General features: G+C 40.9%; 1 protein-coding gene across 1 annotated transcript in view; it reads left to right on the top strand.

The window, feature by feature from the left end:
* The window catches only part of LRP1B (LDL receptor related protein 1B), a 631,601-nt gene that overhangs the window by 176,893 nt on the left and 438,700 nt on the right, over positions 1-16,008 (top strand). Inside the window, exon 16 of the mRNA XM_069982660.1 lies at positions 1,536-1,652. Within this exon, the coding sequence (XP_069838761.1) occupies positions 1,536-1,652 (117 nt within the window). The remainder of the gene's footprint in view (positions 1-1,535; positions 1,653-16,008) is intronic.

The following is a 16,008-nucleotide window of genomic DNA, read 5'->3' as shown; positions in this document are numbered from 1 at the left end:
TAGAGTGTGCGGCTAGAGCCACATGCTCCATTGTGCAAACTGACAGGTTCTCTGGGCAGCTATTCAATGAATAGTGGCCGCAGAAAACTGACATGGCAGGTTTTTGTCTGGCTGCTAGCGATCCCAGCCAAAGTGTATACTATGTGTATACACTCTGGCCGAGATAGCTAAAGCACAATGTAAGTTTCATATTAATCACGGCTGTTGTTGCATTTCGGCAACAACGGCCATGATTAATATGAAACTTGCGTAGTTTGAAGATAGCCTTGTTGTGTGTTTCTTTGTTTACATAATTAGACCCTTACTCATTATTTGGACAATGTTATTCTGCCTAAGTTGAGTGGCTGGGCTTTTTCCATGTGATCAGCATTACTATGCTTCAGGTGGTCAGCATAACCAGTTTTTATTATGTGATCAGCATTACCAGGTTTTATCATGTGATCAGCATTACCAGGCTTCATCATGTGATCAGCATTACCAGGTTTTATCATATGATCAGCATTACCAGGCTTCATCATGTGATCAGCATTACCAGGCTTCATCATGTGATCAGCATTACCAGGCTTCATCATGTGATCAGCATTACCAGGCTTCATCATGCAATCAGCATTACCAGGCTTCATGTGATCCGCATAACCAGGTTTTATCATGTGCTCAGCATTACCAGATTTTATCGTGTGATCAGCATTACCGAGCTTCAGCATGTAATTAAAATTACCACTAGGCTTCATCATGTGATCATCACTACCAGGCTTCATCATATGATCATCATTACCAGGCTTCATCATGTGATCGGTATTACCAGACTTCATCATGTGATCAGCATTACCAGGCTTCATCATGTAATCAGCATTACCAGGCTTCATCATGTGATCATCACTACCAGGCTTCATCATATGATCATCATTAACAGGCTTCATCATGTGATCGGTATTACCAGGCTTCATCATGTGATCATCACTACCAGGCTTCATCATATGATCATCATTACCAGGCTTCATCATGTGATCGGTATTACCAGGCTTCATCATGTGATCAGCATTACCAGGCTTCATCATGTAATCAGCATTACCAGGCTTCATCGTGTGATCATCACTACCAGGCTTCATCATATGATCATCATTACCAGGCTTCATCATGTGATCGGTATTACCAGGCTTCATCATGTGATCAGCATTACCAGGCTTCATCATGTGATCAGCATTACAAGGCTTCATCATGTGATCAGCATTACCAGGCTTCATCAGATCACTCAACAAAACTTAATGTGCAAACACCGCCTTAAAGGGGTACTCCAGTCTTACACGGTGCTCTCTGCTGCCTCCTCTTTCCATGCCAGGAACTGTCATATATTTAGTTATCAGAAGCATAATAAAACCCCAAACCTGTAGAAATCATTGCACAATCTTATTTTACACCTGTGTTAATCTTACTTAATGTAACTAATCATCGAGTGATTGCATTGGATTGGATTGTATTGGATTGGGTTGTGTACATAAAACTAATCTGTTGTATATGGGTTTTCTCCTCTATAGCAAGAACCTGTCAAGCTCACCAGTTCTCCTGCTCTAATGGACGCTGTATATCAAAGTCCTGGTTGTGTGACCAAGAGGATGACTGTGGGGACAGATCTGATGAACAGGAATCTTGTGGTGAGAACTACATTTAATGCATTTACCTTTTGCAGCATATTTCATGTGCGGTTTGGAAATAGCTCTTTTCTTTTCTTTTTCTTTTTTTACTTACAGCGTCACTCTTGTCCATGTTTTCAAATCAACTGCTGGTAGAAAACTATACAGATTTATAATTTACTTTTATTTCAAAATCTCAAGTCCTCCAGTACATAGCAGCTGCAGTATGTCCTGCAGGAAGTGATGTCTTCACAGTGCAGGAAGTGATGTCTTCACAGTGACATGGACAGTGCCAACACTGTCCATGTCAGGAACTGTCCAGAGTTGTAGAGGTTTCCTATGAAGGTGTGCTACTGCTCTGGACAGTTCATGTCATGGACAGAGGTGGCAGCAGAACACGGTTTCAGACTGGAAAGAACACACCACTTCCTGCAGGACTTACAGCAGCTGATAAGTACTGGAAGACTTGAGATTTTTAAATGAAAGGAAATTACCAGTTAACTTTATTTTTTTCTCCAAAGTACCCCTTTAAAGGGCAAGTTAAAAAAAAAAAAATCTTTCAAATCAACTGGTGCTAGAGATTTGTAATTTATTTCTAAAAAAAATAAAAATATTAAGTCTCCTAGTACTTTTTAGCTGCTGAATGTCCTGCAGGAAGTGGTGTATTCTTTCCAGTCTGGAGAGCAGGAGAGGTTTTCCATAGGGATGTGCTCCTGCTGTGGACAGTTCCTGACACAGACAGAGGTGGCAGCAGAGAACACTGTGTCAGATTGGAGAGAATACACCACTTCCTGCAGGACATACAGCAGCTGATAAGTAGTGGAGTCCTCCCAAAGAGATGCTGTCTGACACTAAAACAGGAAGAATTCCGTCCCATTTGCTTAGTGTGAACATATCCTAATAACAATATTATCTCCTCTAGGTTATTCTCATCCAAAATTGGTCAATTGTGATCATTTTGTCTGGCTTACCCTTAATATTTATCTTCATCTTAATATTTATTTTTAGTAACTAATTTCTATATTTGATTATATGTGAGTACACCTCTATATCTACGGATGAGGGTCATATGACGGTCTATCAGAACGTGTCGGTCTTTCTAGAAAATGGGTGAAATAGAAAATTTTATAAGACGTATAAAGAGTGAAGGAATGGGTGATCCCCCCTTCATATACTACGATGAGGATGCAATATATAAATCATCTAAGTTGTTTTGCGATCTTCAATCAATGCCGGTGGCATGGTAACCGTTTGTTCTTTTCTACTTGACTGCTCTGGATGAATAGAGATGCACAATGTTTAAGATGAAAGGAGAACTCAAGAACTATTTGTAGACCGGTGTGTGAGCTTCAGGATTCTTGTACAATAGCAGAATAGAAGGGATCCAGCTCAAATTCCCCAATAATAATTTTTTAGGGTCTGGGCTCAATATACTGTGTCAGAGGCAAATAAGAGGTCATGCCCTGAAAGTATAGTTCTGGTGGATACGAGATTTAGGGTTCCTGGAAAATAATGGTAAAGGACAGCCTAACAATTTCTGATCAATGGGGCTTATTGGTGTTATGGCCGGTATGGGGCTCTGCAATATTGTCAATTACAACCTGAAAACACATGGGGTCTTATATATGATTGTGATAGAGCAAAGTGTAGAACTGAGTGCAAGAGGTGGGCAGTGGTAAGAATCAAAATCTCTACAAAGGATCCCCAATGTACACTACTCCATTAAGGGGCCTTCACACCTACTGGATCCACAGCGGATTTCTCTGATTGGCTGAGCAGGACCGGAGCCGGGAGCCTGACATTCAGCCGGGTTGCCGAGCAGGTAATGTATGCTATCGGCGGCGGGCTGCGGGCAGCAGGGGGTTAATGGATATACTGTTAATCCCGCTGTGAGTATGTGCTCTATAGGGATGAATAGGACTGGATCTGCAGCGTGAAATCCAGTCACAAACGACACAGAGGACCTAGCGACTTATGACTGAGAGGGTCCTAGTGGGTAAAATGTTTGTCCCCTTTGGAACCTTGGAATAACCTTGGGAATATTCTTTAAAGGAAATTCCTATTACATTAATAGAAGTCTGTAGTAGAGATAATGGGGCAAATTTATCAAACATGCCCCCCTGGTGTATGCCACAGAGACGGTGCAGATTTTTGTCTTAGAGGATGAATGGAGCTGTGGGTTACACATTTACCCACGGCTCCATTTATAAAAAAAAGGAGTCGGGAAACTGATCAAGAGATCCCCAGGGGCATGGAGGTCAGACCCCAAACAATCTCACACTTTTCCTCCATACCTGTGGTCTATGTAACTGTGACATTGTTTGATATGTGGCAAATATTGCAGGACCTAAATACAAGCGCAACCTGTAGTTATATCCAACCTTACATAACAGTAGAAGTTCCTACTCTATGGGTGTATCTAAGCGGAATAGGGAGGAAGCTAAACTGCAGGTCTCAATGAAAGGTTCGAGAGCTTTGTTTGCTGTGATCCCATCTTTAAAAAAGTGCAGCCACCTTTCTTGTCTTTTCTTTTTCCTTAACTTCCAATATTATAGATCCACCTCTAAACCACCTGGTTACGGGCGCTTGTTAGAAAATAAGAATTGGTATTCTGATTTCAAGTGGCATTGAAGTAGATATGGTTGATATTGACGCTGCCCAGTGAAATGCCCTTTGTATACAGGACACGTTGGAGCTCAGAACTGCTCCTCCGCCAGACACAAGACATAGATACATCATCCAGATTCCACTCAAAGCTGTCAATACCGAGATCACTCGCTCACAATGCTATTCTGACGGCAACAAGAGTGTGTGCCCCGTCATCTTGTAAAGGTGGTGTATGGATCAGTTGTGCCGCCGTGACAAAACTTTAAACATGAAAAAAAAAAACTGTTGAGAAATCTGTCCAATTCTTTTGATTTGCATTTAAAGGGGAACTATCAGCATGTTAGATCGCCCCCTATTGTGAGGGAAACACCGAGGATGAAAGTATGTCTCTTACCTTTATCCTCTGCACCATTCCTGTGCACTTAGTTATTTGCTCCTTGGTCTGTTAAGACCGATTGGAGCACTGGGACACCATTAGGAGCACTGCCCTGCCCCAATAGCGCCAATCCACCCCCAGCCAGCCCGCCTCTTCTAATAATAATCAATGGATTGGGACAGCCAGGGTGCGCCGGCTCATCACTATGGGAGTGAGGTAGCGTTCCTAAAGGTGCCCCAGTGCTCCAAATGGTCTTATCAGACCAAGGAGTAAATGACTAAGTGCATGGGAATGGCACAGAGGATGAAGGTAACAGGCATACCTTCATCCTCAGCATCTCCTTCGCAATAGGGTGCTATCAGCAGGTTAGATTCGTCTCACCTGTAGCTTCCAGATACTGACTATGTGATCATTATGTACAGCTGATTTTGAAAATGATTTTGAAATCATTTTTGCCTTTTGATTGCAATTAGTTTTCATCCCAAAATCACATATAGTTTTGTAATACACAGCTACTGTGCAGACCTACGTGTAGTTATGGTAACAGAGTACAAAAAACAACCTGTATGTATGGCTTATCACCTAGGCCCCGACCAATCAATATTTTCAAAATATATCTGTGACATGCTTAAAGTTTTTTGTAAGGGTCAGGGGCACTTTGAGCTAATCTGACCTGCTGCTGCTGCTGAGCTCAACACATTTAAAGTATTAGATTTGCTATTTGGCATCATGTGCTATAATAACTGAATGTAAACCTGCCTGGGATAAACATGTATCTATCCTAAGATAATAAGAAAGGAAATACTGTACTAAAAGGGCCGACTAGATGGACCAGGGGAGATTTTTCTATCAATAGCCTATGTTTCTAACTGTGCCAAATGACAAATTCAACTCTTCAACATCAGAGGGCAGTCTAGAGTAGTTTTTAATAGGTTTACCTGCGGTCAAAACCAAAGGAAATAGCAGCCCGTTGTGATCTCATGTGGCTGTGCCAAGAGGCAATTTCAGCTCTGCTACAACAGAAAGCTTTTTAGTATTTTTTTTTTTCAAGGTTAAAACAACATAAACAAACATGATGTAAAAATGCTAAAATAAATAAACATGTAATTCTGCAAATGGCTTTAGGTAAGTGGAATAAGGAGACCTCTGACATCCCGAGACTTGCAGAGAGTGCGGGTTCACAGGTTATAGAGCAAATGTGTAAGGGGATTTAGAGGCATTTTGTCTCTGCATTTCTCCAGCTTTCTTACAGATTTCCTCTCTTTTCCGTGCAAATCTGGCTTATCCTCCTGGCTTCTCCCCCTCCTCTGGCTTCTTATTAAACAATATATTTTAGTTGCTGTCTCCTTATACCGTTACTATAAGGATATTATGTAAATGTTCTTATAGTGGCAGTTATGTTGCGAAGATTTATTTATGGTTCCCTAATAAATTTTTGAAAGGTAAATTCTATGTATAGTTTGTAAGATGCAATATAATACTATACCTTAAGGGAAGGTTAACTTTGCTTACAGGTTTACCTATAATTAAAGTGGTTCTCTGTTTAAAGGGGTAGTGCGGCGGTAAAGAATTATTCACAGAATAACACACATTACAAAGTTATACAACTTTGTAATGTATGTTATGTCTGTGAATGGCCCCCTTCCCCGTGTCCCACCACCCTCACCCGTGTACCCGGAAGTGTGGTGCGCTATACATACCTGTCACATGCCGACCCCCGTCTCCGATCTTTAGTCAGTGACGTCTTCTTTGGACGAACGGACGACGAACAGCTCCGACTGTCCTCTGCAGCGTCATCCGATGCTCAGCCGCGATTGGCTGAGCATAACTGTGCTCAGCCAATCGCGGCTGATGATGCGGCCGCGCCATCAGCTGCTCAGCCACAATTGGCTGAGCATAACTGTGCTCAGCGAATCGCGGCTGAGCACAGTTATGATGCGGCAGAGGGGGGAAGCCGGCAGCAATTCGGCCGGCCGGCCGAAGATGACGTTTGGCACAAGATGGAGGACATGCGTGACACGGATCAGGTAATGTATAATGCACCAACACTTCCCGGTACACTGGTGGGGGTGGTGAGACATAGGGAAGGGGGTCATTCACAGACATAACATACATTACAAAGTTGTATAACTTTGTAATGTGTGTTATTCTGTGAATAATTCTTTACCGCCGCATTACCCCTTTAAAACTTACTTGTCTCTTATCCATAGGACCCTTCTTGCATATATAGATAATGAAGATTCCTCGATACTATAGAGAAGGAAACTAAAAACAAAATAAACAGAGGTCAGATCTGTCTTTCAAAAACAGTGCCACTCCTGTCCTCAGATTGTGTGTGATATTGCAATTCAGCTCTATTTATTTTAATAGAACCGAGCTGCAAAACCTCACTTAAACTGAAGACAAGAGTGATGCTGTTTCTGGAAGAAGACGACATGTTTTTTTAGAATCCTGGATAACTCTTTTAACCCTTTACAAGCATCTGTGCCCTCATCTAGCAGAATAAATCTTTTTACGAAAAGCTGTGCCCTTATCTAGTAGAATAACTCTTTACAAGAAGCTGTGCCCTCCTCTAATAAAGTAACTTTTTACTTAAAGCTGAGCCATCCTCTGGCAGAGTAACTCTTTACAAGAAGCTGTGCCCTCCTTTAACAAAGTAACTTTTTACTTGACGCTGTGCCATTCTCTAGCAGAGTAACTCTTTAAACAAAGCTGTGCCCTCCTCCAGCGGATGAACCCTTTAGAGAAAGCTGTGTCCTCCTCGTTTATCTGTGCATTGTACCCTGAAATTAATTCCTGCAAGACATTTTGAACAAATCACTTAAAAATCTATTTAAAAACAAGTAAGAAAAGAAGATTCAATAAAAAAAAAAACTTCTAACATTTTCAACAAAAATTACTTAATTTATAGAGTTTTGTAAACTTTTCGTAAGGGTGTTTGGAAGAAAACTTTGTTGTTAAATTTCCACTCAGGGAAAGTAATTTTCAATGTGTTTTTATTGTCCGTGATTAAAGAGCCGGAAAAAAAAATGGAAAAAGCTGACGGCTGATGTGTTATCAGTTATGAGCAAGTTGCTAATGAGAGAGCTCTGGACGTGATCTGTAATTTTCCCCCAAAAGTTTGGTCTCATCAATTCTCAAATACTAAATAATGCGCTTATGTTTAATCAGCAGATTTTTTACTGCAGCTAAACAAAACATGACAAAAGGAGCTTCATTTCAGACACCCAATTTGCCCTCCATAAACCAGGAAACAGATGCTTAATTATGCAGGTAGATTTCCCTAAACTTGCTGACCTTGTGGAAGTCGTCATTACAACAAAAATTGTGGGCGCCTTGCCAGCTTGTCTTGTCAATGATTGCCACTATAGCGAAAGTTACTGCTGCAAGTTTAGTTCTATCCATACATTGGGACTGTACTGTTACTATTATTGTTAGTGATTCTTTGACCAATTTTATTTTTAAATGCATTTAGATGAATTATTATTATTATTATTATTATTATTATTGGAATTTAATTATAGTATAGTTTTATATGATATGGAGTCTTCTCCACTTTCCCTCATTAGGGCCATCAAGATCTATTCATTGAGGGTCCAACTTCTACTAGTTTGGGGGGGGGTCTAACCTATCAATTGAAAAAGACATGGTTTGTCCAGGTAAAATTTGGTGGTGGTTGTGGCTGTGTGGTTGTAACTCACTGGCCTCTTTAATTCACTATACTGGTATTCTGGGATCTAAACCTTTGCTGAAATTATATTAACCCCTTGGTAACTGGCCTATTTTTGGCCTAAATAACTTAGTTATGGGAACTAGGTTACGTGTGATGCAACATTAAGCCAGGGATTTATTTTAATTGCTATATTGAAGTTGGGAAGGAATTTTTATCCCTGTGATGGGGCAATTGGTATCTGCCTTATAAGGTTTTTTTTGTCTTCTTCTGGATCAACACTGTAGGGTTATGCTGTAAGTTCAACTTGACTCTTGTTTTTTTCAACATTATACACTATGTAACAGTTTCTGTTTTTTTATTTTTTTGCATTCCAACAACAATAACATTATTATCATAGCAATATAAGGACTCTTTTTGCAGGACACCATTTAATGTAGCATACAATGCATTAGAATAATTTCAGGTTTTTGCATGGGGTGCAAAATAAAAAATGAATAAATAGAAAATGCACAATTTTTGGGATTGTCTTTTTAGTTTTGTTTGTACAATGCTTTCTAAAGATGTGAGAGCTTGTTTTTTGTTGGATAAGCTGCATTTTTTATTGATTTTTTTTTTTTTAGAACTTTTTAGCCTGTGCTTGTTTGACCACAAGTGACCACAAGACAGTGACTCCTTTTCCCCCTCTCTTTGGCTATGTTCACACAACGTCAAAAAATGGAGAAAAAACTTCTGATTTTGCTATTTTAAAAAAATGTCAGTTTTTGCAGCAATTTAACTGACTTCAATGCAATTGCATTGAAGTCAATGGGAAGACTGACGTCCAATGCACACAATGCATTGAAAAACGGACGTTTTTGCTGCGAACGTCAAAATAATGAACATGAACATTATTTTTGAACGTTTTTTATTAGTTGTTCACACACAGTTCTTCTTTTGTCACCGTTCTTTCTCCGTTTTTACTATTAAATTCAATGGATTTTTCAATTAAGCCACAACCAAAGGCCAATTAGTAACCCCAAACTAAAATAATGTGCAAACACCCGTCATTAAAAGGGGATACCAGGCTTCGAAAAACGTCTGTTATTTTAGACTCAAAATAACAAACGCCATTTTAAACGGAGCTGAAAACAATGTTGTGTGAACATAGCCTTTTAATGGCATTCACTGTGAATTATTAACAGTATGATACTTGGATGGTAATTAACAGATGCAGTGGTACTAATTATACGAAGTGATACTAAATATATATATATATATATATATATATATATATAATTTTTTTTCACTACATAATGAATACAAAATAATAAGTAGCTTTGATATGTCATAGCTACATATTAAAAGTTTTACTGGTTGGGGTCTGCTTTGGAGATTTTATTTTAATTTGCATACAAGAAAATTGCCACCAGTCGAGCGTACAATTAAGCAATAACTTGTGAATTAGTGTTAATTAGCAGCAATAATTACTCAATTATAGAGTGTAGGAGGAAGCTAAAGGTGAAACAACTCTGACTCTTCTTTGCTCCATTAGTAGTCACATGTAACAGCCACATAAACTTTAATTAAGCTTATTGTCGTTGCATTGGATTTGTTTGTGAATGTATGTTTTATATGTTTTCTTTCTTTTTTTTTTTCCTTTTTTTTGGGGGGGGGGGGATGTTTTCTTGCTTTTTGATTTACTTAGTCACTTATATTAAAACTGTAAATATGACAAGAGGACGAGAATCCCTATTGATTGTCAGTTCTAGATTACCTGCACAGCCCATAATACTCCACACACCAGTTTGGTGTTCTCTTCATAGCCTTTATCCCTCCTTGTCTCTCAGCTAGCCAGCAACCTGCTCTGTGTACTTGCCTGTCTGCTTTTCCACTAGTCCACTCTGTCAAGTGCTCTATTTTCTTACTCAGTGTCGGAAAGGGCCGGAGGCAGGCCCCCAGCTTTAGAACCTGCACTAACAGTGACTGACATATTGCTTCTTACTGGTTCTTCATTGGTGGGCCCCCAGGATTATTTATTCTGGTTGGCCCCAGATACCCCAGTCCGACACTGTTCTCACTTTCTAAATTTAATTCAATATCACAACAAGCTGCAATTCACATCACGGCCAATAGGTGGTCCCATATAGACATACAGTATGTAGCCTAAAGAACTCTCGGCAGATTATTGCAAAATCATGTTGTTACCTTGTGCGGTACATCGCAGGATATATTGTGCTAGCAGTAAGAGAGAAGAAGGCCACATCTACTGTATATGTGGTATTGTATTGAGCCAAGGATAAGCAGCATTATTCCCAATGAGTTCATGATATACATTTTAGCATTGGATAAAATTCTAAATTCTGTTTTCTCGTGGAACATTTCAGGTCCTTGAAAAGATTACTTATGGCGCAGTCAAGTCAGGTCAAGTATAATACTAGACTGAAAAACATTCTAGAAGAAAATCCTATTATTGCCTTAGTGCTGTAAGGTAGAGTAAATACAATAAGAGGAAGACTCACTACATGTAGAATAGCACAGATAAATGGAAAGTAGTTCAGGAAGACAAGTGCTACACTATTTCCTTTAGCCCAAAACTCTCCAGCAAAGTATTATTTAAATTATTAAGAAACATGAAGCTGTTCACGGGACATAAAATACCTTGGGGGTGGGGGGGGGGGGTTAGATTAAAGATTTAAAATGTCTGTATAATGTCAGGGAATGTCAGCCAGGACAGGGGGAATTACTGCCACGGATGAAAGGAGAAAACACAAGGCTGGGTTGGATGTGCAGGACGGTTTTCTTGCATGCGGTGACATCAACCATAAAATAATAAAGTCATCCTGGATACAACTAATAGTACAAGGTCAAAAGGTAGGAAATAAAAAAGTGCTTCACAGCTGTCGAGATGATATCACAGCTCACATATAAATTACTAATAGAGTAAAATAAACAACCATGTAAATACTATAAACTACTACTATGAATATGTAAAACTAGAAAATGTACCCGGCGCTTCCTGGGTATAAAGTGTCAGTGTGTTAATTAGATTTGTTCCAAGGTCACCCAGGAGGCAAATCTATGCCCTTGTTTTTTTTTTTTTTGTTTAAGGGGAAATCGCCAGGAGCCCTATATACCCCTTTATAAGCTATATACCCCGACAGTTCTGCACTGTTTATGTAAATTGTAGGTTAGAAATAAACTAAAAACTTTAAAAATCCTAAATACCTAATAGCCAAACTGAGATGTCATCATGTGATCAGACTGTATACAGAGCCTGGTTATATACAACATTGTCAGTTTTATATACAGAGCCTGGTTATATACAACTTTGTCAGTGTTATATACAGCCTGGTTATATGCAACATTGGCAGTGTTATACAGTATACAGCCTGGTATACAACATTAACAGTGTTATACTGAGCCTGGTTATATGCAACATTGGCAGTGTTATATGCAGCCTGGTTATATACAACATTGGCAGTGTTATATACAGCCTGGTTATATACATTAGCAGTTTTATATACAGCCTCGTTATGTACAACATTGGTAGTGTTATGCTAAGCCTGGTTATATACAACATTGACAGTGTTAGTGGTGGTTCTGTATACCTGTAGTACATAGTTGGTGGAGGTCCTGTATACCTGTAGTGTATAGTTCTGGGGTCCTGTATACCTGTAGTGTGTAGTCCCCCCCTCCCCCCGCTGACTGCATACCATAAGTAAGGTGTGTGTGTGCAGAAAAACTGCAGCTTATAATAATAAATGCATACACAATCCTGCATCATCATAATCTGGCACTCTTAGGCACTACCTTTCATCCTTGGTGAGGACAACACAGAAGAGGTTTTAAAGTTTTTAATACTGTATACACCCCCCCCCCCTTGCAGGTAGCTCCCGTACTGTACTGTATATACTCCCCCCCCCCCTTGCAGGTACTCCTATACTGTATACACTCCCTCTCTGCAGGTAGCCCCCATGCTGTAAACACTCCCCCCCTTTGCAGGTACGCCTATACTGTATACACTCCCCCTCTGCAGGTAGCCCCCATGCTGTAAACACTCCCCCCTTCAAGTAGCCCCCATGCTGTATACACCCCCCAGGTAGCCCACATGCTGTATAAATTCCCTAACACCCCCTTACTGTAAACATTCCCCTAACACCACCGCCCGGCAGGTAAGCCCCTTACTGTATACCCTGTATATACACTGTACACTGTTAGTGTGCCTTCACACCTACCAGATCCGCAGCGGATTTCACGTTGCAAATTTGCAGCAAAATCCGCTGAGGATCCCGAGTCATTCAACCCTATGACACTACATACTCGCAGCGAGATTGACATCCCGCTGCAAGTATGTAAATTAATCCCCTTGGCGACCGGAGCGTAACTTACACTGACAGAGGCACCCATCATTCTGCCCGCACAGACCGCTGTTAGATTGTGCAGGCTCCCCTCCAGTGTGTTTAGCGCTGTGCTGGTGCTGCGGCTCTCTCCTCTCCTCACGTCCCCCCTGAAGCAAGCTGGAGCGCTGTGTGCAGCGTCCAGAGCAATGAGGAGAGAGCTCTGCCCGGCAGCAGCAGCACAGTGCTGAACACACTGCATCATAGCGTCATAGGGTTGACTGACACTGGATCCGTAGCAGATTTCGCTGCAAATTTGCAGCATCAAATCCGCTGCAGATCCAGTAGTTGTGAAGGCACCCTTACTGTATTTACTTCTGTGGATGTTGTGAGGCAGCCGGCCCTAGCAACCAATCAGATTCCAGCTCCCTGTGAAAATGAAAGTAGTAATCCTATTGGTTGCTAAGGCTTCCAACTGCCGTTTCTGCTGGAGAGCTATGGGGTGCTCTTCCTTCTCCCCCTCCCCCCCTGTACATCTGGCAAGGACGGGAGCTTCGCTCTAACCTTCCCGGGCACCCAATGTATCTGTGTGCCAAGTTTGGGGTCAAACGGTTCAGGCGTTTGGAAGTTTATTTGGGACAGACAGACAGACAGACAGACTTTCATTTTTGTGATATAGATAAATAAATAAATAATAGCAACAACAACATTGAATTATTATCTCTGTATCTTATCATGATACTTATTATACATTATTGTTGCTATTATTACTTTTTTATTTTTAGGTATTATTTCTTTATTTTACTTTTTTTTTTTTTTTGTTACATGGACAAAACTCATCAGGGCAGTCTCCATACACTTTATATTTTTGTCACTCGCATCAGCCGCTTCCTGTGAGTTTGGCCGTCAGTATAAAGTGTATGGGGTCTCCCGATAACACGCAAGAAGATTTTATGTTCTCAGAGACATAAACCACTGCCAAAGCAGTCTGGCTGCAGCTTACTCCTCACAATAGAGAACATAGGAAAGTTTGGTTACACCAAAGATTCCCATGTATGGGGAAAACCGAGCAATAACTGACGGCAGCAGCGGCATAGCTACCTTAGAGGCAGGGTAGGCAGTTGCTGCAGGAAGGGGGCCCAGGGGAGAAGGTAAGAGCATGTGTCCTTCTGTTTAACCCCTTATGTACTGCAGTGTGTAAGTGACCCAATGTTTACTTACATGCTACAACGAAAAAAGGGTTAACAAGCAGAAGACAGAGATCTCACTGCACTGATAACTTCTGACCTCTGTTCTCCAGCTGTCAATCAAGTGGCAAAAAAAAATGTGCACAGCTAGTGCAGAGGTCAGGGGTTATCTGTGCACTAGCAATAAGTATATATATATATATATATATATATATATATATATATATATATATATATATATATATACAGTGGTGCCTTGAATTACGAGCATAATTCGTTCCGGTTCCGCGCTTGTAATCCAAATCCACTCTTAAACCAGAGCAAATTTTCCCATAAGAAATCATAGAAATGCAGACAATTGGTTCCACACCCCAAAAATAATAATTTATTTTTCTAAATAACATGTAAAACAGATTCAGACATTCAGAAACAGCAGAATCTGTGATATAATAAGTTACTGTACAGTAATGGAGAGGATGGGAAACACAAGGGCTGACAGAGACTGCAGGGAGCAGGAAGGAATGAGCAGGCAGATGTGGGCATATACATGCAGCACTCTCTGTCCGGGGAGAGAATGGTTACAGCTATGAAGAGATTACCTCCACAGTCCTGTCCCCTGATGGAAGCCCCAGCATGAAATTAAACCGCTGTGATTTGGAGGGTGAGGGAGACTTCTATGGTTGGAGTACAGTGCTGTAGACCCCGCTATGCAGACCATGCCCCTCCTCCACTTGCACTCCCACCCACTACAGGGAGCTCTTAAACCAAAGCAATGCTCTTAAACCAAGTCACAATTTTTAAAAACTGTGAGCTCTCAAACCAAAACGCCCTTAAACCAAGTTACTCTTAAACCAAGGTATCACTGTATATATATATATATATATATATATATATATATATATATATATTTATATATATTATACATATATATGTGCAGTTCTTTGTGTTGTGCGTAGGGGAGGAGGCCCTGTGAATCCTAGCTACGCCTGTTAGAGCAATTTCAACTGAGACCTCAAAATGGATCTCCCAGGTTACTTTGTCTGTGAGCTTCAAATTGCGAACTTCCCTGGTACGGGGGAAGGGAAGAATGTCTGGCCAGAATGAGTAGACAGTCATACACCAGTGGTATGCCAATGCCTCACTCCATGGTGGAGTGAGTCCACTTTATTTATAGCAAAGCTTGACCAACTCTCTGAGCATGTTCCAACGAGTTGACCAATAACATTGAACATATACTGTACATAGATAGGTTAGAAGAAGACAAGGTATGGTAATGCCTAATATGGTAGCCAAGAAATCGTATATAGTAATGGGTTTTAGCTTATGGCATAGTATATCTTTAGCCTAAGCTATATGCTGATCCTAGTGAGAAAACTGGTGTCGTGTGCATACTGTAACCAAGACCCCCTCCCCATGCTGTCTTATATCAGATGTACTAGTGAAATTATTGGTTAACCATATATAGATGTTACATAGATAAATTACTCTATCACGCCCCTGGTCGGCAGTTATTAAAGAGAACCAATCACCTAAATATAACTGTCCCTATTATGACAGTACATCTCTCCCTAAGTCTATTCATGAAGATACAGACTGCATTTGCAGTCTGTATCTTTATACTTTACCTGATCCTCTGTTCCCTGGCTGTTCCGGTGAGCGCCGCCATCTTGATGACGTCACTTGCGTTCCAGCTGTGCGTTCCAGGGTGACGTCATCAAGATGGTGGCGCCCACCAGAACAGCCAGGGAACAGAGGATCAGGTAAAGTATAAAGATACAGACTGCAAAGGCAGTCTGTATCTTCATAGATAGACTTCATGAGGATACAGACTGCTTTTGCAGTCTGTAGCTTTATACTTTACCTATCCTCTGCTTCAGTGCCGCAAGGCCGGGCGCCGCCATCTTGATTACAGGCCTTGCGTTCCACCGCTGGAACGCAAGTGACGTAATCAAGATGGCGGCGCCGGCCTTGCTGCACCGAAGAAGAGGATTAGGTAAAGTATAAGATACAGACTGCAGAGGCAGTCTGTATCTTCATAAATAGATTAGAGAAGAGGGATTTTAGATAATACACAGCGATCTTGCGCTGTATAGCGCGAGATCACTGTGTATTAACAGAGCGGCAGGCAAAGGATCATGGGAACCTTTCCTGCCACTCTGCATGACGGGAGTTTCCTGTCTCGCGCCGGCTCTTTTGAAAAGAGGCGGCTCGAAACAGG

The sequence above is a fragment of the Dendropsophus ebraccatus genome, chromosome 9 (genome assembly GCF_027789765.1).
Source record: "Dendropsophus ebraccatus isolate aDenEbr1 chromosome 9, aDenEbr1.pat, whole genome shotgun sequence".
NCBI classification, from domain to species: Eukaryota; Metazoa; Chordata; class Amphibia; order Anura; family Hylidae; genus Dendropsophus; species Dendropsophus ebraccatus.
This window is presented reverse-complemented; position numbering and strand designations above follow the sequence as displayed.